Here is a 25932-nt window from a genome sequence, read left to right as displayed (position 1 = left end):
CCTAAAAAGATAAATGCGCCCGGAGAACAGGTCAGAGTGTGAAAGGCCTCATGGTTTAGTGGGTTACGTTCGCGACCGTAATGCGCCAGTGGTGTCGTGTCTGGTTCGAATCCCGCCTGAGCCTGGATCATATCTCCCACTGTGGTGGGTTAGGGAGGGGGCCGTGTCCCCTCCCCGGCCTCCAGACATGTAAATGGAAGGTGTTATGCAACAGGAAATGAGGTTTGGGACTAAGTTTTACTTCATCATGATTACTTTACACATTAATAATTAATAATGTCAAAGGTAACTTGCTATCAACATGTTGTAGAACACTAAAGTTTATGCAAAAACATAACTAAAGTTACATTATTAATACTAGTCAGTTGAAGAAAAGATCACAAGTAGCTACTTGAACAACAATATAGTTTACTAAAGGTAAATGTGTTTGACTTAATCTATAGTAGATTATGACAGGCATATATTAAACCATAACATACTATCAAGAACAGAAATGGCTTGTGATTACTTTAAAGTTGTAGCTAAATAAATGCACCCGGAGAACAGGTCAGAGTGTGAAAGATCTTGTGACATAGTGGATTCAAGTATGTTTATACTACTAAAGGTGTGCAGTAGACATTAAGAACATGCAAAGATTGTCATAGTATATTTTATTAAACTCCAGTTTTAGAACAGGGGGAGACTTGGTTCATTCAAAATATTACACAGCTTCGGTAAATAGAAACTACGATTTGTGTGGAGCTGGTGGTGGTGAGGGGGCCGTGTCCTATCCTGGACCTCTGGAGAGAAAAATGAAGGTCATACGACAAGAAACAAAGACATTGGAAGAACTCTGGTTGGAATCAAAGGCACAGAAATGTTCCAAAGTTACCATCTTAAGACTATTTTAGCTCTAGTTCCAAAATAACATACTGATATCAAAGTGCAGGTTTACTCCATCCAGGCCGGTTCAGATGAACGTTGAGGGTTCCAGGGACACTGGACTTAAAGCAATATGACAGTGCTACAATAATTCCAAGCTTTCTTTAAATTAGGCTCTCTGTGTGCTACAAGTGTAGCATAATGTAATTCAGGTTTGAAGGTTCTAGGTGGTCTTATAGAACGCCATTGTATGGGGGAGGGGGCCATGCCCATTGATAGATTTCACTGACTTGGAAATCAGGAAATCAAGGCTTAATCCTTATATTGATTTAACTTCGTGGGTTTATTGTTGCTGGCCTGGGAGCCTCAGCAGGACAGAAACCCAAACAGACACTGGACTCGGAGCTTGACTTCTGGGTGGCTGAGAACACTCAGGGGGGAACGCTCCCTTCTTTATTAACACAAAAATATAAACAGTTGTATTTAAAATCAACTAAATTTCAATGAAATTCAATGAAGACGATGTCTCTCACAAACTGAAACAGATATTTGGAGCCTAACTTTGTTGTTGCAGTTTAACAGTTTCATGAAAATGTATGCCTCAGCATTTGGAGGGAAACTGTCTAACTCAAGGTTCGTTAGCTTGTGACTCAGTTAGCATGCTAACACACAAAAAATAAGCTGTAAAATTTAGGTTAGTCCAAAAATCTTTGGTGTTAAGACTGTAAACAAACACACTTTAGATAGACACTAGTTTAGCTCCACTTACAAAGACACAGACTGATATCAAAGTGCAGTTACCCTAAGGTTTGCTCCACATGTGCTCCATCCATGCTGGTCCAGATGAAATGACTGACAAACAGGAAGTGGAAGGTTCCAGTTACCTTTATAGGGAGGGGGAAGTGGACTGAACCAACAGCAGGGGGTACTTGGTTAATTAAAGGGATGCTGAACTTGAAGCAATTTAAAATATTACACAGCTCTAGTTAAATTGTTTCAAACTTCAGTTTTGATCTAACTTGAAACATTTAACTTTAATTTTGGGTGTTTATTGGTTTCAAGCTTGGAATAAATATTTTTTTTACTATATGGGTTTTATAAAGGTGATGGTGTTTGAACAAAACCAAATTTTTCTTGTTTATCCAGGGTGTACCCCGCCTCTCGCCCATTGAATGCTGGATGGACTGCCAGAAAAGATTGAACTTTCACACAAGTAAAAATTTTTTTTAGATGTACCTTCTACCTGACACCAGAGTTATATTTATATATTGTCTATATAAATAAATAAATAAGATTACTTTGCAGTTTTATTAAAAAAATGTTAGTTAACATCTGTATTCCTAATCATTCCTAATCACGTCCTATCAGAGATTCGGTGTGCTTATGCAGAAACAATTCCTGCTGGATAACAGATTTACAAATGCTTTGAACCCATTTAAATATGTCAATTTTTTATTTTTGAAATAATTTTTTTTCTGTGCAACTACTTCTGTTTTTATTTTGTTGTCTAAATTGTCCCAAAAACTTCAATCAAATTTATGAATCGGGTAATTTTAGACATTTCAAATTGGCAATAGTGAATAAAAAACAGGTTTATATTTTGGTCAAGGCTAAACATTTTTATAACTGTTTTTATTTTTCATACATTGGAAAACTGTTTTTTTTTTTTTTTTGTATTGACTGGTTATTTCTGATATTAAAATTATTTGTATCAAACACTTAAATATGAAATGTATGTATGAAATACTTTTTTTTAGATGGCAAAAACTTTGGCACAAGAGAACAAAATAAGTTTCCAGCTTTCATAAACCATAAAAACCTTTTCATCAAGGGGATTTTGTTAATTCTCATAGGGATTTCTCCTCAGCTGGAATGTGTGAAACATGAGAACTGAAACGAAATTATCAAAGTAAAAAAAAAAAAACGTTTTAACTAAATTATAAACAGAATGAAAGGAATAACTGAACGTTGCTGCAAAGACTGAAGTCTGCAGCTCAAGATAAATTTGAGCAGTTTATTGTTTACAGTAACTACTAAAGGGCCTAATTGGATATGCAGGAACTCTCCTCTGCTTTTAAAACCCCACTGGATCATCAAATATTATATACTCTTGGTTGTGTTCAAACACTTTATAAAAATATTCTTTATTTCTCTCCATAAACTCAGTTCAGAGACACCCTGCAGTGCATCCTCCTCTCCGGTAGGGGGCGGTGTAGAGAAACAACTTTCGGCACCAACATGTGGATGTTGGGCTGAACACAGCAGCCCTCCTGTTTGTTTGACAGAAATAATTAATTTTACTAAACGTGTAACTATTGCAGAGACTCCGTGGCGTCACGAACATGCGCGACAGTTACCCCACGCCGGATTACTCCCACGCAGGACGCGGAAGCTTCCAGGACGTGTACGAGCCCGCGGAGGACTCGTTCCTGCTGATCGACGCGCTGGAGAAAGACGCAGAGAGGCTGCTGCAGACCAGGTGAGGACTTTTCTGCCCCAAAGCATTAAAAACATAATAATATTATATGCAGATAAGCCTTCCTATGACATCACTGATCTAAATGCTGCCCGCTGTTTGCAGCCCCTGCGTGTGTCTGGAGGTGGGCAGCGGCTCTGGGGTGGTCTCTGCGTTCCTGGCATCAGTGGTTGGACCTTCAGCTCTCTACCTGTGAGTTATTTGACACTTTATACCACCAGGCATGTCCAGAGTCCTGCTCAGGGGCCACAAATGGCCCCTGGGCTTTGTGTTGCCCCCCTAAATGCATTCCAATAAAGTTCTGATAGCTGATACAGATGGAGACTTCTTATTTTTATTTGGGCAAATTTATTACAGGTGAAGATCTTATCACGGACCTATAGGATTATATCTAGCTGAGGACTTTAAGGCAAATGTTTGTGCATTAAAAACCGTTTTGAATTCATTCATTAAAATGAGCTAAAACACAGCCAGTGTCTTCAAATAAATACTGGCATAAATCCTGTTGTTTATATTGCTAGACCAAAAAGAATTGAGTTTTTTTTCTGAGCCTAAAATAATTTGCACAATGGGTGAGCCATCTTTAAATAAAGCTAATAAGATAAATGTGTTTTTTAATCTTTGGATGTGCAGTCATTTACAAATCCCATTATTTCAGAAAATCTGGCTAATCTTTTTTATTAAACAAGCACCTGCACAATACACATAGGTTTATGAATCACATTTTGAATTACCAACATATAAATACACAATCCAAAGGGACAATTTTACTGCTCTTTTGGCGTCTTGATCATTTTATCTCTAGATATTAAACTCAGGGATCTTGATTTGTGTTCTGATCCGTCCCAAACCTATAATTAACATTCATATTTATTTATTATACGTTAGTGAAATGAAGGCAGCACTGATCGCACATTTGACTTGGGTTTACCGTTTCTCACACCGTAGAATCGCCTCCTGTTGTTTCAGGATTAGTGGAGAAGAAAAAGACTAAATTAAGTCCTGATTGGTAAATGTCATAAAAACCAGTAGATCATTATTTTGTGAAATTTTCAGCTAAGTCCAGTCCTTTAACTCCCCTTCCCCTTCATTCTTATGCTTGGTTGTTTTCATCACATCACATAAATGTTATGCTAGTTGTTTAATGTCTAGCGGTGTAAATGTTTCTGTCTGTTCTCCTGCCAGCTGCACCGATGTGAATCCAGCTGCAGCTCAGTGCACAGCCAGAACCGCCTCCTGTAACCGCGTCTCACTGCAGCCCGTCATCACAGACCTGGTGAGACCCCAACGCCTACCACATGCAGCCGTCATGTTAAAGTGGGCAAAATAAGACAATTATTTATGACATTCTATTATATTTTAGAATTTAACGTGCATTTTATTGTATAAAATAATTTTTCAGTCAGCGAGACCTCTGGCTCCCTCAGACCCTCTGTTCATCCACTCCTCACCTGTGTTAATCGTATCTGAACACATGAAAAGACACATGTCCACACTCAGTTAATCAGACTCCAGAGGGCTGCAAAGAGCTGTCTGTGACAAAATGTTACGCTCATACAAGGCTGGGACGGACTACAGGGCAATCAGCAAGCCATCACCCTGAATGATCCTTAAAGATCATTCAGGGTGATTCTCTGGGTTTGTAGTGTAGCTCTACTTAAAATTACACCTCTCCGTTCTTTATAAGGCGGAAACTATGCAAAACTGGCGCTGTATCAAATACACCCCATATTAATAATAATTATAATAAAACATTGTTGAAAAAATGTCAGACATCACCCCCCATATTTATTCCCCCTTGGTAAAATAACACGTAGATGTGATGAGAAAACGTCTCATTCAGCACTTTAAGGTTTGTTCTGTTTAAACATTTTTACTATTTTAAATTTTTCTTCAGCCACAAAACTCTTTTTAGTTGTCTTGTTTAGTTAATCTGTGAGGACAAAAGAATAAGAATAAGGCCTTGTACACACGTATCATTTTAAAAAATAATACCTAACACCGTAATGCAGGATTGTTTTAGCTAAGTTTTCACCCACAAACGAGTAAATTCACCATTGACCGTCGTTTTACACTTGCTGGACGCAGAGGGGGCGACGTACCACAAAGCTAAAAACCTATGTTAGCCAGCTAGAGCCCTTCAAAATAAAAGCCATGTTGAACAGCATCATTCTTGTGTATAACAGCTGACCCTCAAGCGTTTTTTTCTCCTCCACAACATAATGCAGCAGCTTGACATGTAAAAACAAAAAATCTGAACCAACTGTAACGTCTTTAACGTTTCATTTATGCTTTTACTTTGAAGTCTCGGTACCCAGGTGAAAACAGGAAATGCAGTGCTGAGGTGAGGTCAGTGTGGAATAAACCACCAGATGCCGTAGGTTAGTGAATTTGTTTAGTTTGACATTAGTTAGATGTCGTTAAGTCAATCGCAAAATCCTCAGAGATCAGCTCCTCTTTGACAGCATTTATTTTTTTTAATCCACTATGGCCAAGTTTAAGCGCTGATACGGAAGTGCCACACAAAAACCGGAAGTTGGACCCGTATGACCTTTATTAGTTTAAAAAGGACCAGAAAAAAGTATTTTTATCCTTTCACTTTATAACAACTATCATTATTTTGTGTGAAAAATGTATTTCAAAGTTGTTTATTAAACTTGAATGAGCTGAAACGTATTTATGTTGCAACATCGCCCTCTAGTGGACACATCAGACTACATAACCTTGTTATGGCAACTACATCGCTTATTTCTCACAAAAACATAATAGCGGACGACGAAAGACTGCAAATGGATCCATTCTTGGATCAACACTGTTGGAGTGCACAGTTGAGGACAGAGAAAATAAAATATTCAAATTAATTAAAATTCTGGCTCTGTGTTAAACCAGAGTCGCGCTTGCTCAGAGCAAAGCGTTTATTAAAATGCGGTTCAAACATTTTTGTTACTCCCTTTAAATCATGAAATATTCCCACAATTACAGCGAAATACAAAAACAACTCACCCAAAATAAGATAAAAAACATAAAATGGCCTTCCTGGTCGCTAAAGGAGCCTAACGGGTTCAGGTAGTATATGAAACCAAAGCGTTTATAAATCTCCACTTTAGTGTTTAGGATTGTTCGTTTTAAGGGACGTAAAACGGCGTTTGTGTGTGGATGAAAGGCAGAACTGCATAAAAAAATGTCTGTTTTCCCCAGATATCCTGCTACATGTGGACTAGGATTAAACATGCTGACGTCAACATTGCGTATTCGCTTCATTTTTAAAGTGTTTAGTTCAGCATGATGACGGCGTTCCTCCTCCCGTTTGAAGGTGGAGGGCCTCCTGCCTCGGCTGTGTGGGAAGGTGGACGTCCTCCTCTTTAACCCTCCCTACGTGGTGACGCCCTCAGAGGAGGTAGGTCAGCTGCGTCCTGCAGGGTTTGCAGAGCTCCAACGATGCAGACGTGACCGTGTTTCTGCTCCTAGGTGGGCAGCAGAGGCATAGAAGCTGCCTGGGCCGGTGGGCAACGAGGCAGAGAGGTGACCGACAGGTTTCTGCCTCTGGCTGCTCAGCTGCTCTCCACCACAGGCCTGTTCTACCTCATCACCATCGCTGAGAACAACCCAGGTCTGCTGCTTTTCCTCTGCTGATGGTTAGAAATCTACCTGCACACAAAACTAAATATTTATCCCCCCCAACAGAGGAGATCATGGGGTTACTGGGCCAATGTGGACTGGAAGGGGAATCGTGCTCGTCTAGGCGGGCCGGAAACGAACGGCTGTCTGTTCTGAGATTCTCCAGGAAGCAGCAGACGTGATCGCCGCCTGGAAGAGGTAAGGATGTCTAACTCTGCAACACGCCGCCCTTAAATTAAGAAAATATTCCACATTATCAGTACAACATTTAATGTTATAGCTGTAATAGATCCAAAGCTCTTCGTCTACATCAAGGAGTTGTGACATATATTAAAGTTATTCTGCCGTATAATTTTACCGTATTTTTCAGACTATGTTCCAAAAAAAGTAAAAAACAAAAAAACGCAACTGGACTTGTTTTCCGTAGTTTGAAGACGTTTCGCTTCCTATCCAGGAAGCTTTCTCAATTCAAAAAGTCTGGAGTAATGTGGAGTACCAAGCTTTATACTACTGGCCAACAAAGGCCTTGTTGGTACTCCACATTACTCCAGACTTTTTGAATTGAGAAAGCTTCCTGGAGAGGAAGCAAAACGTCTTCAAACTACAGAAAACAAGTCCAGTTGCTTTGTTTTTTACTTTTTTTGGAATGACCATGACCTGGATGACTGAGAATCTTCACCAGCACTTTTCAGACTATAAGTCGCATCAGTCAAATGTGTCAAAGATAAAAAAAAAAAAATCTATAAGTCGTATTTATTTAGAAATTTATTTCACATAATCCAAGACTAAAAACTGACATTTGATCTGCTAACACAATTTATTCAATTACACAGCTGCATAATATGAATGTGGGGTAAATTAGCACAAAAAGCCACCAACTCCAACCGGGATAGTGATCGGAGCATTGTGGTCTAATTATGTATATTTTTTCAGTCTTTGTTGTTTTAAGTTAATGTTGTAATTAAATTTTAAGTGGCGTAAGAGCAGCATATAGTTTTCTCAGGTCTAGAGCGCCCTCTTGTGGCTATTAGACGGTAATGTTTACTACTTGGTTCGTGTTGGTCAGGATTATTTGCCATATTAAATTGATATAAAAGTCTCAGGATCGGCCAAACTATGAAAGAAAAGTGTGAATTATAGTCCTAAAAATACGGTAATAAGTAAATCAGTGATCATAACTCTAATTTTGTTGTCCACTGGTTATTCTAGGTACAAACAGTTAAAATAGAGGAAGAAGAATCACTTCAAGTTAGTGTTTAAGTCAAATCTATAAATGAATACATTTACATATCAGGAACTAAATACACTAAAGGACCTCCAGTAATCTCATTTAAACAGATTTAGCTGCAGAGATCATTAGTGGGATCCTGTTTTTCTAAGACTTTGCATGAAAAGGATCTCCAGCTTCGGACGTTAAAGTTACGTCAGCATCTGGTGAGTGTTTCAGTAAAAAACAGCAGCTGGACACAGATTTGCATTTTCCAGGACGTTTTTAATGTTTCTCACAGGTACAAGCCGACTGACGGGGCTCAGTGCAAGTCTAACTGGAATGTATTTTAAAGCGATGCTCTGTCCTGCTACTGTAAACAATAATTAGTTAATGCTTTCTATCCAGCTGTAACAGAGGCATCCATGTTGTTTTACTGCCTGCCTCAGGAGGAGGTAACTAGCTAACTATAAGGCTAGGATGCTAACAGCTAGCCGGCTCTGAGGAGGATAAATCTGCAGGTGCTTCAGCTGTGCTGCTTCCAGACGATGTGTCCGTCCTCCCCCAGCTGCACCGCCCCGCTGGCCACCAGCTCCATGGCTGCAGGGAAAGCCCGATGCTCTGCCTCCCTGATTCTGTCCGACAGACTCTCCTCGGTGTCGCCCGCCACCACCGGCACCGCCTCCTGCACAATTATGGCTCCTGCATCCACCTCCTCCTAAAAGGACAGCGGGATGAAGTTTATTTAGCACCCGGCCCTTTAAGCATTCGTTTAATATAGATTAGAGGTAATATTTACAACTCATCTCCATCTTATTTGAAGTGCAGTATATCCAATTATCTTGTTTTAGGGGTTAAAAATACTCATTCCATCAGCAGATAATCTTATTTACTTGCTCAACTTGAGGACAAATAGACTCGTTTAAACTACATTTTACTCACTTTTTGCAGTGATGTTCCTATAACGGTCCCATATAGATCAACAAAGGCTAGTCTACTGAAAATGTGGCAATTATGCTTGAAAACCTTGATGAAAAATTGTCGTTTTTATACAAGTCGCATTAGGGGAAAAAAAACAAAAAAAAAAACAAAAAAAAAAACCTACGTCTCACTGGACTATAATGCATTAGTGAAGTTGTAACCCATCCAGACAACAGCAAGTTGTAGAGGAAACATTTTAGTTAGAATGAAATATCTGCTGGTTCACCGTTTTTATACCTAGAATTTGATTAAATCACCGTATTGTTTGGACTATAAGTCCCTTTTTTTCATTGTTTGGCTGCTCCTGTGACTTATACATCAAATTTAAACGGTAATTCATCTTGACCAGAGTAAACATTATCTAGATCTTGTTTATCTATATAGATATCTATATAGCTATCTAGATAATCTAGATATCTATATAGCTATCTAGATATTCTAGATATCTATATAGCTATCTAGATATTCTAGATATCTATATAGCTATCTAGATATTATAGATATCTATACAGATATCTATATAGCTATAGATATTTTAGATATCTATAGCTATATAGATATCTATATAGATAAACACGACATAGATGGTAATGTTTACTCTGGTCAAGATGAATTATCGTTTAAGTTTAATATACAAGTCGCAGGAGCGGCAAAACAATGAAAAAAAAAAGGGACTTATTAGTCCAAACAATAAGGTGATTTAATCAAACTGTAGGTATAAAAACGGTGAAACAGCAGAGATTACAGCAGATGTGTCATTCCAACTAAAATGTGTTGTCTCTACAACTTGCTGTGGGATATTATTAAAATGGGAGTTTGTATAATTCTGGTGCTACAACAAATTAAATTCTTGTTTGAACCCCTTTGAGCTGCAGTGGCACCATTAAGGCAGACTTACTGCTACGAAGTGGACGGTGCAGCCAGCGAGCCTCACTCCAGCCTGCAGGGCCTGTTTCTGGGCGTTGACGCCCTTGAAGGAGGGCAGCAAGGATGGGTGGATGTTCAGTACTTTACCTGGAAAATAAACAACAACACAATGTCAGAAACCCTGTAGCATCCGTGTTAATAGTTAATGAATATCAGGCATTTTTTCTACCGCTCCACTTCTTGACGAAGGCTCCAGTGAGGATCCTCATGAATCCGGCCAGACACACCAGATCCACTTTGAATTCCTCCAGGACGCGGTCGATGGTGCCGTCGAACTCGGCCCGGCTCCCGTACAGCTTGTGGTCCACCACCTGGATGGGGGTTGGGGGGGGTTGGGGGGGGGGGGGGGGGAGACGCAGCGTGAGAACAGGAGCTCCTCCAGACAACAGCAAGTTGTAGGGAAAACACAATATATCAAACTTAAACGGTAATTTATCTTGACCAGAGTAAACATTGCCATCTATATCGTGTTTATCTATTCTAGATAGATATCTATAGCTAGATAGATATCTATATCTATATAGTTGTCTATAGCTATATAGTTGTCTATAGCTATATAGTTATCTATCTAGAATAGATATCTATATAAATATATATCTATAGCTATCTATATAGCTATAGATATCTATAGCTATATCTATTTAGAATAGATATCTAACTATATAGCTATAGATATATATTTATATAGATAGCTATTCTAGATAGATATCTATAACTATATAGCTATAGTTATCTATATAAATATATATTTATAGCTATCTATATAGATAACTATAGCTATATAGTTATAGATATCTATAGCTATATAGCTATCTATATAGATATCTATAGCTATATAGTTATCTATCTAGAATAGATATCTATAACTATATAGCTATAGATACCTATACCTATATAGATATCTATATAGATAAACACGATATAGATGAGATAGAGCTCGGCCGGCTCTGTGTCAGACGTACCCGGGTCTGGATGCCGGCCAGAGACGCCCTCTTCAGACCCTGGACCCCGGGCCGGTTGGAGATGACCACCACGATCTCCGCCGAGCTGGACGGACGTCTGGCCCGGTCCATCAGGGCCTGCAGGTTGGTACCTGTAGGATCCCAGAGGAGGCGTCACCTGGAGCGCGTCCTTCAACGTGATCACATGACCTGCGGGTTAAACCCACCTGTGCCAGAGATCAGAACCCCGACTCTTGTCTTCTTGCACGGCGGGCTGCTGTTTCCGGGTTCACCGGTACCCTCTGCCTCCGGAGGCCCACCAGCAGACGCGTGCAGCAGCTTCTGCCTCAGGTTGCGGACCACCACCGGCGACGCCCCTGCAGGGTCCCCACCTCTTAGTCAAACTGCATTTCTTAACGAGTCAGCCGCCGCTAACCGCTTCCTCTCCTCACCAGGTTGCTTGTGGACCAGCGAGCCCACGATCCAGGCCTCGTCGTGGACCTGCAGCTGGCGTAGGACCCTCTGAGCGTCGGGCGGGGCCACCACCAGCACCGCCCCCAGGCCGCAGTTGAAGGTGCGTGCCATCTCCTCCTCGCTCAGACGGCCCTCTCTGTGGAGCCAGGAGAAGACGGCGGGGATGCTCCACTGCGACGCGTCTGGATCACACGTTTATGTCACCTTTTCTACATTAAAAAGTACAAAGACAGCTGCAGACGGGCGTCCCTCCTTTCCTCTCACCTAACTCCACAGCCAGACGCTGCGGCAGCACCCGGGGGATGTTTTCCAGGAGCCCCCCGCCGGTGATGTGCGCGTAGGCTTTGACGGCGCCGCTGCGCAGGACGGGCAGCAGCAGGCGGCTGTAGATCTTTGTAGGAGTCAGCAGCACCTCCCCTGGAAGCAGAACGAACGCTAAGCTGCTGCGTCAGAAAACAGGCGGGTCGGTTTTTTGGTGACCGCCACCCACCCACGCTCTGCCCCGGCTTCCCAAACGGAGCGGGGGAGCTGTAGCTCAGGCCGCTCTTCTCCAGGACTTGGCGGACCAGGCTGAAGCCGTTGCTGTGGACCCCTGAAGACGCCACGCCGATCAGCAGGTCGCCCTCCGCCACGTCCTCCAGCCGGGGCAGCAGGGCGCCCCGCTCCGCCGCGCCCACGCAGAAACCCGCCAGGTCGTACTCTCCCGGAGCGTAGACCCCCGGCATCTCCGCCGTCTCGCCGCCTGTTTCAGGGATTTATCCACAGAGGTCATCGCGCCTCGTTTGGCTATTTCCACATAAATCATGAAGGTTGAGTGAGTGTTTTTACCCAGCAGGGCGCAGCCGGCCGCCTCGCAGGCCTTGGCCACGCCGCCCACCACCGAGGCGGCCACCTCCACGTTAAGGGAGCCGCAGGAGAAGTAGTCGAGGAAGAAGAGCGGCTCGGCCCCCTGAGCCAACACGTCGTTTACGCACATGGCCACCAAGTCCTGACCGAGGCCGCCGTGCTGCCCACAGGCCTGGGCAACCTGAAAAACAAAAGCCCCGAGTCAGCGCTTTACCCCGATGGCTGTCCTGTATCAACTTCTAGTGATAAGTGGAAAATATTTCCATAATCTATCATCTAAATGCCTTAGTTTTATAACTCTAAATGATCCAAGAATTTAATTCAATCTGGTGCAACACAGTAAATCGGGCTGTGCTTAAAAATCGATACAAATATTAATATCAATATACCTCCCAACCCCTAGGGGGCGTTATTACAGCGCATCATTACTGTTCACAGCGAGGAAGAGCAAGTGAGACGAATTTGTGGAACGACCGACAGGATTTTAGAACCACCTTCGTCCCTAAAATCAGACATTTGGGCACATTTTTTGGTTTCTGTGGTACTTTAAATGTGTGTTAGTGTCAATAAATTGAACATAAATATAATATTTGTCTGGTTTTGTTGGTTGAATGACTGAGCATTAATTTAAACGTAATAAATATCGATATTGGAGCCATTTATCGAGAATCGTATCAAATCGGCTAAGCCTAGATGATACACATTAACAGTAAAAATATAAAATAATGCCACTGAGGTGCCAACATTGGTGAATTTAAAGCTGTTAGAGTATAAAACCCCAATGTTTGAGCATATGGAGCATATTTGGCTGGAAACGTGTCCACAGAGAGAACTTTAAAATATGATGCTGTCAAAAAAGACGGAGAAAAGCAGACATACAGAAATGCATACGGGGGAACTCTGGTTTGGGTTGTTTTTTTCCATGTGAAAAAGGTTCTGATCTGAATAAAAGTCCTTCAGGAAACGAGTTTATTACCTTCAGCTTGGTCCCGACGCCGTCTGTCCCCGACACCAGGATTGGGTCAACAAACCCGGCAGCTTTCAGATCAAAGAGGCCAGCAAAGCCTCCCAGCTCTGCGTTGCAGCCTGACGGATATAAAAAGGAGACGGCGCTGTTAAAACGCTGATCTTTTATTATTTGGACTTAAACGTTTGATAATAAATGTGCTGTGATTGCCGGTGGAGGAGGACAACGTTACCGGGGCGGGACGTTGCCTTGGCCAGAGGCTTGATCATCTCCACTAGCTGGTTTCCAGCAGCGATGTCCACTCCGCTGTCCTTATAGGTGAGGCGCCTGTTGGACATGAGAAATAAAAGCTTAAATTGTTAAAGGGTATATAGCCACGTTATGTGCTTAAAAAAAAAAAAAAAAAAAAACCCGCTAGATCATGATAAAATAAAGTTATATACACCAAGCCTCCTTCCTGATAATGTTTTGATGGATAAAATGGCCCAGCACCAGGTCTGATTACCAGATATGGCGCCATCTAGTGGCAGTATCGCAGAACTACCATAATGCCTGTTTGCTTAATTGATAAATCACTTGTAAATAATGCCAGACCAAGCCTGACCCTCTGCAATGCCTCACAGTAAAGCAGCAGCTCGGCGTGATTGAAGACCAAGTTATTAATTAAATAAAACGATCTACAGCAACTTTAAAAGCCTCATATCAGAACATTTACTCACATCAGTCAACTCTACGTCACATCTGAGCCTCGGCAGGTTTAGCGTCCGCTTCAATGAACGCCTACATTCATACTGTATTCCCAGAGACATTCCTGGCTTTTCCCTTAGAATCATTTATTTATTTTTCACTGGATCTTGGACCTTTCTTCATTGTTTCGCCTGGATATGCTAATAGCCGTTAGCCGCTTCCTTGTTTTAATCCCTGCTGCGCATGCACAGTACGTACATCCTTTAATGTCATAAATAAACACGTAAGGCTTTATTTACTAATAAACTGAGCAAAAACAAAGCATAAAACACCAAAATAACAACTAATACACCAGCAGGACGTGATAATTGTTCATAAAAACTTTGTATGCAACCAGAGTGAACTACTGACGTCTAAATGAAAAAATATTTTTGAAGTTAAAATAACGTGGCTATGCACCTTTAAGCTGGAAAATCACAAACTGGAACAGAAGACTCAAAAGGAGGCAGCCATGATGGCTAACGCATGTTAGCTCCACTCATGTACACCTGTTGCTGCACACTGCCTGTCAGATGGCCGGGATTCCCAACCCTCAGAAAAAGCCTGGAGTTTTAGTTCTTTCCCCCTGATAACACAGGAAAAACTAAGCAGGTTTGTCTGGATTTTATTCTCTTTCCTGTTGTCTAAATCTAAGATCTCCAAACTTCTGGACACGTGGGACGAAATACTGAATGAGCTAAACATGGAAAATTGAATGAAAGAAACAACAGAGTCTGAGTTCTGTTGAGCGACGGGTCTGTAAATCATTAGAACTGAAACAGAACGGTTCTCAAGCTGTAGCCTCATCAAAAATCATTTCTGAAAACTTTGTTCTGGCAACAACAACAGGATACAAGTCTCTGAATCCTTGCTGCGGCTCTCTTAGTTAAACTTGTGTCGTACTGAATTACTGTCAGGGGCCTCAAAAATCAACCCTGGGGCCAGAAATGGCCCCCAGACTTTAGATTGGACACCTGGTCTGAAGACTAAATTGTTCCTTTCCTGCATCTTTCCTCTCTTGTCTCCTTTGTTCTTTTTTTTTTTCATTCCTTTCTTGCTTCCTTGCATGAAGTACACAAGGAAGGTCAGAAAGAAGAGGGTTAGGACACAAGGTAGGAAAGAAAGGAAATATAGGAGGCCTTTAGACATCAGGTTAGAGGTTGAAGTCTAGAAATCCAAATATTTTCTTTCTCCATACCATCCAGACCAGGAAACATCCTTTATCAGTCTATTAATTGATAAAGGGAAATAAAAGGTTGCTTTCTGTACTCTGCCGTAGTTTATATCAGGGTTCCCGCGGATCCTTAAAAAGTCTTAAAAGGCATTGAATTCTGTAATATAAAACTAAGGCCTTAATTGGCATTAAAATGTCTTAAATCAGTCTTTCTTAGGTCTTAAAATTGTTGCCAGGTCATAAATAGGATTTTATTCTTGTAATCCTTACCAAACAGTAAAATAATTGACAGAATTATATATTTTTTTAATTTACTGAAAGGCTCAATGTAACCATTATTGGTTCCGTCCCGATAGCGGAACCAATAAAAACTGTTGCGGCCGGACCATAGCTGGGAAAGAGTTGGCGCTGGTTATGTTGTGGTTTTTAAAACTGATTTATAGTTTATTTTAGTAGAGAACAAAACAAAGTTTGTGAATTCAGTTCAGTAGTTGTTAAAAATATATCTGTAATTTGTGTTTTTTAGCTTTCTTCCTATATGGAATGTTTTTTAAAATTTTAAACATGTCTACTGGGCCAGAAAGTAATGGGTTATGTTAAAATAAACATTTGTGGGAAGTTGTCGCAACCAGGTTTATCTTGTTTATCGTGAAGTTGGTCTTAACTTTTTATTTCAAGTGGCATTAAAAAGACTTAAAAAGTCTTCAATTTAACTTGCCTTATGCTGTAGGAACCCTGTTATATGGTTAAACGTCGATTTATGGTCACTTTGCACAAAAACTGAGCCGTTTGGCTCTAGTTGCTCTTTTTGATTCGTCAGCTGAACCAAACAGACCAAACATAAATGAAAACAGGGCAGAAAGCAAAAGCTTCTGAGACATTTGGGTCCTTTTCTGGATATTTATGTCATTGAAGAATTAAAATATGCAGCTAATCACAGCATAAATGGGTTTTAACATGCAAGTGGGAAGAGTAACAGGCCCTTTTACAGATAGAAGTACGAATAATTGCTCCCCACACTGCAAAAACAGAACTAAAAGTAAGTGATATTTTCTTGAAATTAGTGTATTTTTCCTTGATTTGAGCAAGTAGATAAGACTATTTGCCAATGGAATAAGATTTTTGCACTTAAAATAGGAACAATTTATCTCCATCGTCTTATTTCAAGTGCAGGATGTCTAATTATGGTATTTTAGAGATGAATTGTTCTGGTTTTAAGTGCAAAAATCTTATTCCATTGGTAAATAGTCTTATCTACTTGCTCAAATCAAGGAAAAATACACTAATTTCAAGAAATTTGTACTTATTTTTGGTTCCCTTTTTGCAGTGCATTTTATCCATTTCTGATTCTATGAGTATTGCTCCATCCTGTGAAAGCAATATTTAAACAAACAGACGCACCTGTGCTGCTTGAGGTGGGCGACGGCCCGGTGGCCGATGTCCCGCCTGTACACGGCACCAGGGAAGCCCACGGCGGCCACGCCCTGGTTGGCCGCCTGCAGGGCCGCCTCCAGGGTGGACCTCACCGCCGTCACCGTCAGGACGCGGCCGCCGCTCGACACCACGCCGCCGCCGTCCTTCAGGGCGGTGCCGGCGTGGAACACCTGCAGGCCGGAGTCCTGCGCTTGGGCCAGACCTGCAGGCCGACAGAGCGAAGCTCAAAGCTGGAGGAGCGGCCTGAGAACGCGGAGCGAGCCTGAAGCCTACCTGTGATCTCCACTCCCTTCCTGTAGGAACCCGGGTAGCCGGCGCTGGCCATCACCACGGTGACGGCAGAGCTGTCCTGCCGCCACACGGGGGCGCTGGAGGCCAGCCGGCCCGTCGTGGTGCTCAGGATGACTTCGTAGAGGTCGCTCTGCAGCAGCGGCAGCAGGACCTGAGGCAGAAGCGGCGAGCGTTAGTGTGTGGAGGACGGGCGGCGCTGGGACGCCACGGCGACGCCCACCTGGCATTCTGGGTCCCCGAAGCGACAGTTGAACTCCAGGACCTTTGGCCCCTGATTGGTCAGCATCAGGCCTGCATACAGAACCCCTGAGAAACGACGACAGGATGAGCATCGAGCACAGATTACACGGCTCTTCCTGCTGCTGTTAGATAGAAAAGGAAACCCTTGCCCATATAAGGAGTTCCTTCCTCCCTCATGCCGTCCACAGTCTTCTGCAGCACCGTGTCTCTGATCTGCTGCAGCAGCTCCGGGCTCACCTGAGGGAGAAGCAGACGGCTCGTCACTACGGAGACGATGGCGGCGCCGGCTGTCGGTGGGTAGCGCCTCCTACCTGCGGCGTGGGGCAGTACGCTCCCATCCCGCCCGTGTTCGGCCCCACGTCGCCATCTTCCAGGCGCTTGTGATCCTGAGCCGGAGGCATGGGCGCCACCGAGGTCCCGTCGCTGAAGCACAGACACTGCAGGAACCAGGGCGGGCGTTTTAATAACTCTAGTTACATTAATTAGTCTAGCGATCTATCTGTACGTCCTTTATTTGTTGGGTTTTCAATGAAATAAATCTACGTAGATGTGACGCATCAGAGAAGCGACTGGATTCAGACAACAATGGCAGCGAGAAAGCTGGCAGTGACAATGATACCGTTTCATCAGCGTTGTCCAATTTACTGAATATTAAATGTTTAAAAGAAAACCAGAGAACAGCTTTGGAGGCTTCCGTCAGTGGAAACATCTTCTCCTGACCGGGTTTGGCAAGAGCTTGTGGTGCGTCACTAACGCTGACGGACAAGTGGTTTATCCAATCATGTGCAAGTATTTTTGATAAGGGCCCTCCTCCTGAAATACATCTTCAATGTATCCCAGAGGGATGTGTGGAGCTCTGCTGAACGAAATCCATCTGGTGAGAGTCGGGTTATTAACTCTGGTATTCATCAGGTGGCTAAAACCACTGAGCTATATAATACACTGGAGTGCTGATTTTGCCGAAAATCTGAGGTCACTGGCCGCCATCTTGCTACTCCCTACTCTCACAGAATCCGATAGGATTTGGTTGCAACAACAAGCAGTTTTCTGGCTGAGTGAAAACGTTTCATAGGTAATTCTACAGTCAGTGGATGTACTAACACTATCAACTACTAAATTAGGTGCTGAAATATTTAATATATATATATATATATATATATATACACACACACACATATGTAAATATATGTTTTTATATATTATTAATATATTTATAAATGTTAAATATATATATTTAAATGAATAAAATGCTAAATATTTCAGCACATGACTTTCTCAGTACTTGATAGTTTTAGAACATAACATAAAAGTATATGACATTTGACATTTTAAAAGTCTTAAGCCCCCCCCTGAACATGAAAAAATCCTCGTTATTCGATGCTGTAGCGCACATATTCCTTAGTTATTGGGGGAAAATAGGGAGTACCAATATGGCGGCTGGTGGCTTCAAAGCGACTCGTTCAAACAGACGGTGATTAGCACTCCAGTGTATAATATAGCTCAGTGGCTAAAACGGCTATTAGAAGAAGTTTAGCTGCCAAGGAGAGATTAGAAGTGCTTCAAAATCTTGAGGACAATGACAACTGGTCAGTAGGAAGCTTTCAGAACCTGACAGCCAAAAGGAGTCGCTCCACAGATAATAAGTGAAACTTCTGTTCAAGGTTTGGATAACAAGATTATAATATGACAGCGTGATAAAATAGTCCAGATCAGTAAACCTACGTGAGTTTGGTGGACCCTGCCATGCTGGAGCACATACAGGACGGCAGAGTAACAGAAGGACACAGGGTTTGGGGGATGAATCGTGGGACGTGAACGTAGACGAGCTCGTGGCGTTTATTGCTCTGGTTTATGATCGTATGCACTGCAAAAAGGAACGAAAAGTAAGTAAAATGTTCTCAAAATGAGAGTATTTGTCCTTGATTTGAGCAGGTTAATAAGATTATTTGCCAATGGAATAAGATTTTTGCACATAAAATAGGAGCAACTCATCTCCGTCATCTTATTTCAAGTGCATTTTATCCAATTATCTTATTTTAGGGGTTAAATACTCATTCCATTGACAGATAATCTTATTTATCTGCTCAAATCAAGGATAAATATGCTCATTTCAAGAAAGTTTTACTTACTTTTAGTTCACTTTTTGCAGTGTAGAGGGAGAAATATGGAGCTGTCCTGCTTTTGGTCCGCCGAGAGAGGATTCAGCTTCCTCAAGGAAACGATGCCAAGGAGCCGTTTCCAAACGATAATGTGCCGCTTTTATTTATTTTTTTATTTATTTCATATCCATAATATGGATGGACGCTTGAGACAAAACAGTTTCAGTGTGAAATGAGCGAAAGCCTCGATAAATCCACAGATCTGATGAAGCTTGTCTGGGTACAGAAAGCTGGAGTGTTGATGTTCTTCTTGAAAATAATACAATTATATTTAGGTTTGACCAACTCTGTTCATAATGGTCCTTAAAAAGGTGCATAGCCACGTTATTTTACTTTTTGCTCAGTTTGTTAGTAAATAAAGCCTATCGTGTTAATTTACAATTTTAACAGAAGTACGTACTGTGCATGCGCAGCAGGAGTTAGAACAAGGAAGCGGCTATTAGCATCTCCAGGCGAAACAATGAAGAAAGGTCCAAGATCCAGTGAAAAAAAAAAATACATAAATAAAATATTTAAGACTCCAAGAGGGAAAAGCCTGGAGTGTCTCTGGAAATCCAGTCTGAATGTTGGTGTTCACTGAAGCGGACGCTAAACCTGCCGAGGCTCAGATGTGACGCAGAGTTGACTGACGTGAGTAAATGTTCTGATATGAGGCTCTTAAAGTTGCTGTAGATCAGTTTATTTAATTAATAAAGGTTGGTCTTCAATCACAAAGAGCTGCTGCCTTACTGTAAGGCATTTCAGAGGGTCAGGCTCAGTCTGGCATCATTTAATGTTGATTCATAAATTAAGCAAACCAGCATTATGACAGTTCTGCAATACTGACACTAGATGGCGCCACATCTGTTTTGTCGTTCCACTTGTGCTTTTATTGAATATTTTGATTTTTAATATTAATAGTTAATTATTAATGTAGTTTACAACCATTTGTTGTTGTCAAGTGGAAATACTTATTAGACACTATATGACACCAATAAATGCAATATTTGTATTAGTTGTATTTATTGTCTAATCTATTATTGCCATATTGCATTTATTGTCCAAGTAAATAAAAGTTATGTAAATAATTAAAAATTGTAATTTTAAACTTGTGTTGTGAAGCTGTTTATTTTATTTACAATGTTGTTTACAATACAGTCGTACACTATAAATACTAATTTCAGTATACATTGCAGGCTGTGATAATATTTTTAGTTTTATTATTTTAACATATCCATAATAGGCTGACGAAGCGCACTAGAACTATTTCAGTCGATGACATCATCACTAATCCTGCATTCTCATTGGTCAGAATGTCACCGGTCCAGCTGACCGCCAGTCAGAGTTAAAGGTGATGAAGCAGGAAAAGGAGGACTCACCGACACCTCCTCTCCCTCCAGGAGCTCCTCCACCACCACCGTTTCTCCTGCTGGCCCAAACGCTCCGTCCTACAGCGGAAAACAGCACACAAGACTTTTAAATAGTAGATATGAATGCCTCTGATAACTAAATGTTAATCAGTCAGAACATTTATTTAACTTAATAAAACATCACGTCTGTGCAATTACAGAAATATTGTGACTTATTCCCACAATAAACTAAAAAACCCTACTTGGTACATTTATTTAATCTTAAGGTCATGTTGAATCAAATGTTAAAATACAAAGTTAAAATAGCTACCGTATTTTTTGGACTATAAGTCTCACTTAAAATCTTTAATTTTCTCATAAATTGATGATGCACCTTATATATGATTACAGTTGTGCTTACTGACTGATTTTATGCGGTACAATGAGCTCAAAAATCTGTTGAAATGTCTAAGTACGAGTTTGGTTAGCAACAAAGCCGCTCCGCTCAATGGATATTCGGAGCATTACGGTACAATATGTCACTACCTGATAGGACCCCTGAGCTGTCTACCAGACTGCCTGACTAATGTCGAAACTAGAAGTGCATTCATGTAAGGCAGACCGCTCCTGGAGTATGAGCTAGCAACAATAAACCTAGTAAGTTAATTAAATATAAAGGTTACGTCGAAGCATTTTAGACAGAGGTGAAAGATATAATTGAAAAAATTATCTTAAAACCAATTCCACTGGATCCTAAATTGTTCCCGTTAGCTCTATACCCTGTGAAACATGATTTTAGCAAGCTAGAACGCACTTTATAGATATAAGCTTGTTAACACAGATGCTGTCTAGCTTGCTATTAGAAAGAATAACATATTAGGAAATCCAAACGGTACCTTTTTGAGAAGATTTGGGGACCTTTTATCAATTTTGTTAAGAATTTAGACCTGACTGCAGATTTGATTGAGTCTTGATTTATTGGAACCTGCGGTTCAGCATGTTGTATAGATATGTATATCCATATCCAACCAATTTGTAATCTGCTTGAATACCCCTGTTCTTGAGAAGCTATGTGAGCGTTAAATGACTTTTTTTTTTAATTATAAATTTCTTTTTTTTTTTTTATTTCTCCATGTTGAGTAAAATAACTGTCATGCAACAATTTCAAAGTGAACTCGTTTTGATAAATACATGTTTGTATTTTTGAAATGAAAAATCTCAATAAAACATCGGTAAAAAAAATATAAAGGTTACGCTTATTTTGGGAGAGACGGATGGAGAGCTGTGGACGTGAAGGAGTGACATTACACAGAATATTTAATGCACCTTATTGTCTGAAAAATACAGTATAAATCCTCTTTTTGAACACTAGGTGGCACTTCTTAAGGAAAGCTGTACTAACAGTTTGTTGTGAAAGATTTTGACTTTAGTTGACCATTTCCATTGTATTTTAATCTTTTAATACATGTAAAATGTCAAACTGAACTTTTTTATATACACTACGATGCAAACAGCTATTGGGGACCAGAGGTCCAGCTTGGACCAGGTTCCAGGTTGGAACCACGCAGGAGGCTATGAGACGTCGAGAGAGGCTGCCAGGAAGCATTTTTTGGTGCATTAAGGCAAAGGGTGGGAAATTTAGCATAAAATATGACATTAAAATAATAAGAAAAATAAAATCTTGGCACTCCAAGGTGTTATACTCCTAACCCTGAAACATTAACCCACTACCGCTTGACTGGAAACCTGTTCAGCCTCTTGGCTCTCACTGTTTCTGGGTGTTGCATTGGTTCGGTGTGGAGTGCTTCAAATGCTAGCTTCATTTCTGCTGCACACTGACTGACTGGTAAAAATGTTTTTACAACTTACACACAGAGAAAACTTTTTAAAAACAAACAGCCTGCCACCTTCATGATGTCCATGACAGCCTGGCAGGCTTCAGCCTGGTCTCGGGCGACGATGACTCCCTTCCCCGCTGCCAGGCCGCTGGCCTTCACCACCAGAGCTGGAAAGTCGGCACTAGAGAGCCGACAGGAGCCGATTAAAACCAGACTTTTAGCGTTACGGTCCGAGAACGTGATCCGAAGCTCCAGACTGACCTGCGGATGTAGCGGCAGGCCTCCTGGGGGTCCGTGAAGGAGCCGTAGCGAGCCGTCGGGATGCCGTGGCGCTCCATGAAGGCCTTAGCGAAGCTCTTGCTGGCCTCCAACTGAGCTGCTTTGGCAGAGGGTCCAAAACACGGCACCCCTGCAGCCGTCAGGTCGTCCACCATGCCTGGAGAGATGGCTGCGGTTCAGCACCACCGAAGGTTTGATTCCCCAGAGAGAAGAGGATGAGAAGAGGACTTTACCTGCTGCCAGTGGAGCTTCGGGTCCAACGACTACCAAGCCGACATGGTGGTCCTTACAGAACTGAGCCAGGATGGCATGGTTGCTCACAGAGACCTCTGCAGGGAGACATCCAGCGTTAAAACCTCATCCAGCTGCTAGTCTCAACGTTTGAATATCAGCAAAACTATCATTTATAGATTTACTCTCAATATTGTTTTGTTACCTACAGGCAACATTGTGCAGTAAGTGAAAATAACAAAACAGCAATACGGTTTCCTTCATTCCTTTGGTTAAAATAATAATAAAAAAAAAAGCTTCCTAAAAGCCATGTGACAAATTAAAGCGCAGTCATTGGATCCTTCTAGTCTTGCCTGGTTTATGGTTGACACATCCATGCGTACGAGCTAGCGCTCCTTCTGACGGAGGTTTGTAAATATAGACATCTTTACGATTCGGCAAAAAAAAAAAAAAAAAAAAAAAGATGACACTGATCAAAAAAGTGTTAACAATTCCTGGACAGAAATCGCCGTCCCTCTAGGAACAAAGTAGGAGGCTTAAATGTTGGAAACAACTGCGTTTTAACGTGTAGTGAGATGTAGTGCGCTCGACGTAGGAGCGCAACGCTGCCCTCTAGAGTCTAGGAGAAAAGTGCTATTTCAGAGGAAGAGCCTCACGGAGCGTAAATGCTGCAGACGACGTGTCGGACGTCTCATTTCTGCGCAGAACCTACGTGCGTCAAGCATAAAGCAGCCTTTAGACGTCTCTCAGATAACCCGCCCAGAAAGGCTGGAAGAGGGGAACGCCCTCCTGGCATTGCTTTTACATTGACATTTCAAAGAAAGCTGCGAGAAATGCTAAATTATCAAAAAACAACAAAAAAATAGTGGTCCTTAAAAAAGGTGCATAGCCACGTTATTTGACTTTTTGCTCAGTTTGTTAGTAAATAAAGCCTTTCGTGTTTATTTACAATTTTAACAGAGGTACGTACTGTGCATGCGCAGCAGGGGTTAGAACAAGGAAGTGGCTAACGGCTATTAGCATCTCCAGGCGAAACAATGCAGAAAGGTCCAAAATCCAGTGGAAAAAAATAAATAAAATACATAAATAAAATATTTAAGACTCCAAGAGAGAAAAGACTGTATTGTCTCTGGAAATCCAGTATGAATGTTGGTGTTCACTAAAGCGGACGCTAAACCTGCCGAGGCTCAGATGAAACGCAGAGTTGACTGACGTGAGTAAATGTTCTGATATGAGGCTCTTAAAGTTGCTGTAGATCATTTTATTTAACTAATAATGGTTGGTCTTCAATCACAAAGAGCTGCTGCTTTACTGTAAGGCATTTCAGATAGTCAGGCTCAGTCTGGCATCATTTAATGTTGATTCATAAATTAAGCAAACCAGCATTATGACAGTTCTGCAATACTGACACTAGATGGCGCCACATCTGTTTATATTTGTTAATCGCGCCCGAGAGGGAATTATTTTACGGCTCAAAAAGGACCATAAAACATTATCAAGATGGACACTTGGTGTTTATAAGCTTATTTTATCATGATCAAACGGTTTTTGGCTATAAGCTATAAGCGTATAACGTGGCTGTATATCTTTAATATTAGTGGCGTCACTCTTCAGTTTCTCTGGACTTCCTCAGAGAAAACCTTCTCGTTTCTCCTCACCCCTGCAGCCAATCACTGAACAGAGAAGCGTTCACTAAAAACTCGTCTCTAGTCGGCGCGGTTTGGTCTTACTCCTCAGCTGAGCTGCAGGAACCCAGGCAGGCCATGAAAGAAGCTTTTCCTGAAGAGTTTCCTTGGGTTTGCAAAGTAGTCCGTTACAAAAGGCTCAGATTTACCAGAGTTGCTGATCTTGCCGCAGTTGGCCGTTCCCGCGTTACCCGGCGCCACCAGAACCTGCTGAACCCGGGGCGACTGGGCCAGCTTCCAGGCCAGCGCGTGCTCCCGTCCACCGCCTCCGACCACCAGCACCCGCTCAGACATCGCAGCTGGAGGAGAGACGAGTCAAACTCAGAGCGTGGAGAGAGTCACACGTTGAAGTCACCATGTTATCGCATGCAAATGCTGACCTATACGGCTATCAGGAGGCGCTGGTTCACTGGGCCGTAACGAAGCCGTGACCTTTTCTCTAGGGGGGATGGAGTACTTTATTATCTTGTAAAATCAAGCAAACGGGGAGGCAATCAGCTGGAACAGAGACACAGGTCAACCATTAGATCACACAGTGGGCAGGAAAAAAACACACAAGCAGCATTGGCTTTTTAATCAGAGCTGAAGCCAGATTACTGAATACAGGACGACCTGACTGGGATGAGATGTTGGCCCCTGGCTGCACGTGTTTACCCATTAGCCCAATCAGTCCCTCTGATTGGAGTCACTCAGCTCATGTGACTCCACGCCACAGATCAGAATAAAGAAATGCATGAAAACCACGCAGCCTTTGGGGGAAACTAACGAGAAATGCCAAAAAAACAGCAGAGACTTTCTGTCTTTTTACTGTTATAAGCCACGACACTAAAAGTCATGCATTATTCATATTTTAAATGGAAATCAACAACTTTTATCTGGTAGATTACGACTCTGCACATGTTGACTTTAAAAGAGATTTTAGCAGCAATAACATCAAAATGCAGCAAGAATCACTGACCTGTAGGTGCGTGAAGCAGGAATTAGTCGGAGCCCAGTTCTGGTGTGTCGCCTCGGCTCTCTGCGGGTGGACTGACCCTGCGTGGGTGTGTGTGTGTGTGGGGGGGTCTGCAGAGGAAAATACCACGCAACACACGTTCACACACACCACGTGTTCCGTGGGGTGCAGAAAGCTGCACACGGAGAGCAACAACAGCCCGAAGGAGGGACAGAAACACGCAGACACGCTGCTCACCTTCACGGTGAGGCCAAATGATGCGAGGCAAACTTTTTAGGGATTCCTCAACTTCCT

The 25932-nt window shown here is 41.9% G+C and overlaps 2 protein-coding genes across 2 annotated transcripts; one reads left to right on the top strand and one right to left on the bottom strand.

Annotated features, from left to right (window-relative positions):
- Positions 1-3063: 3063 nt before the first annotated feature.
- On the top strand, positions 3064-11723 carry n6amt1 (N-6 adenine-specific DNA methyltransferase 1). Its single transcript, XM_012852216.3, has 7 exons — positions 3064-3340; positions 3443-3529; positions 4523-4613; positions 6651-6734; positions 6806-6947; positions 7022-7153; positions 11467-11723. The coding sequence occupies exons 1-6, from the start codon at positions 3204-3206 to the stop codon at positions 7135-7137; spliced, it is 657 nt and encodes a 218-aa protein (XP_012707670.2). The 5' UTR covers positions 3064-3203; the 3' UTR covers positions 7138-7153; positions 11467-11723.
- Positions 8427-25932, bottom strand: gart (phosphoribosylglycinamide formyltransferase). Its single transcript, XM_012852211.3, has 23 exons — positions 25642-25932; positions 25064-25181; positions 24833-24982; positions 23001-23096; positions 22750-22924; positions 22558-22669; positions 20681-20749; positions 17475-17600; positions 17313-17400; positions 17144-17229; positions 16906-17074; positions 16600-16834; positions 13531-13625; positions 13308-13417; positions 12314-12512; positions 11976-12227; positions 11750-11902; positions 11464-11667; positions 11239-11388; positions 11033-11163; positions 10240-10381; positions 10042-10157; positions 8427-8880 (listed from the first exon to the last, which is right to left on the bottom strand). The coding sequence occupies exons 3-23, from the start codon at positions 24975-24977 to the stop codon at positions 8689-8691; spliced, it is 3045 nt and encodes a 1014-aa protein (XP_012707665.2). The 5' UTR covers positions 24978-24982; positions 25064-25181; positions 25642-25932; the 3' UTR covers positions 8427-8688.

The sequence above is a fragment of the Fundulus heteroclitus genome, chromosome 24, assembly GCF_011125445.2.
Source record: "Fundulus heteroclitus isolate FHET01 chromosome 24, MU-UCD_Fhet_4.1, whole genome shotgun sequence".
Lineage (NCBI taxonomy): Eukaryota > Metazoa > Chordata > Actinopteri > Cyprinodontiformes > Fundulidae > Fundulus > Fundulus heteroclitus.
Note: the sequence above shows the minus strand (reverse complement) of the source record. Positions and strands in the feature narration are given on the sequence as shown.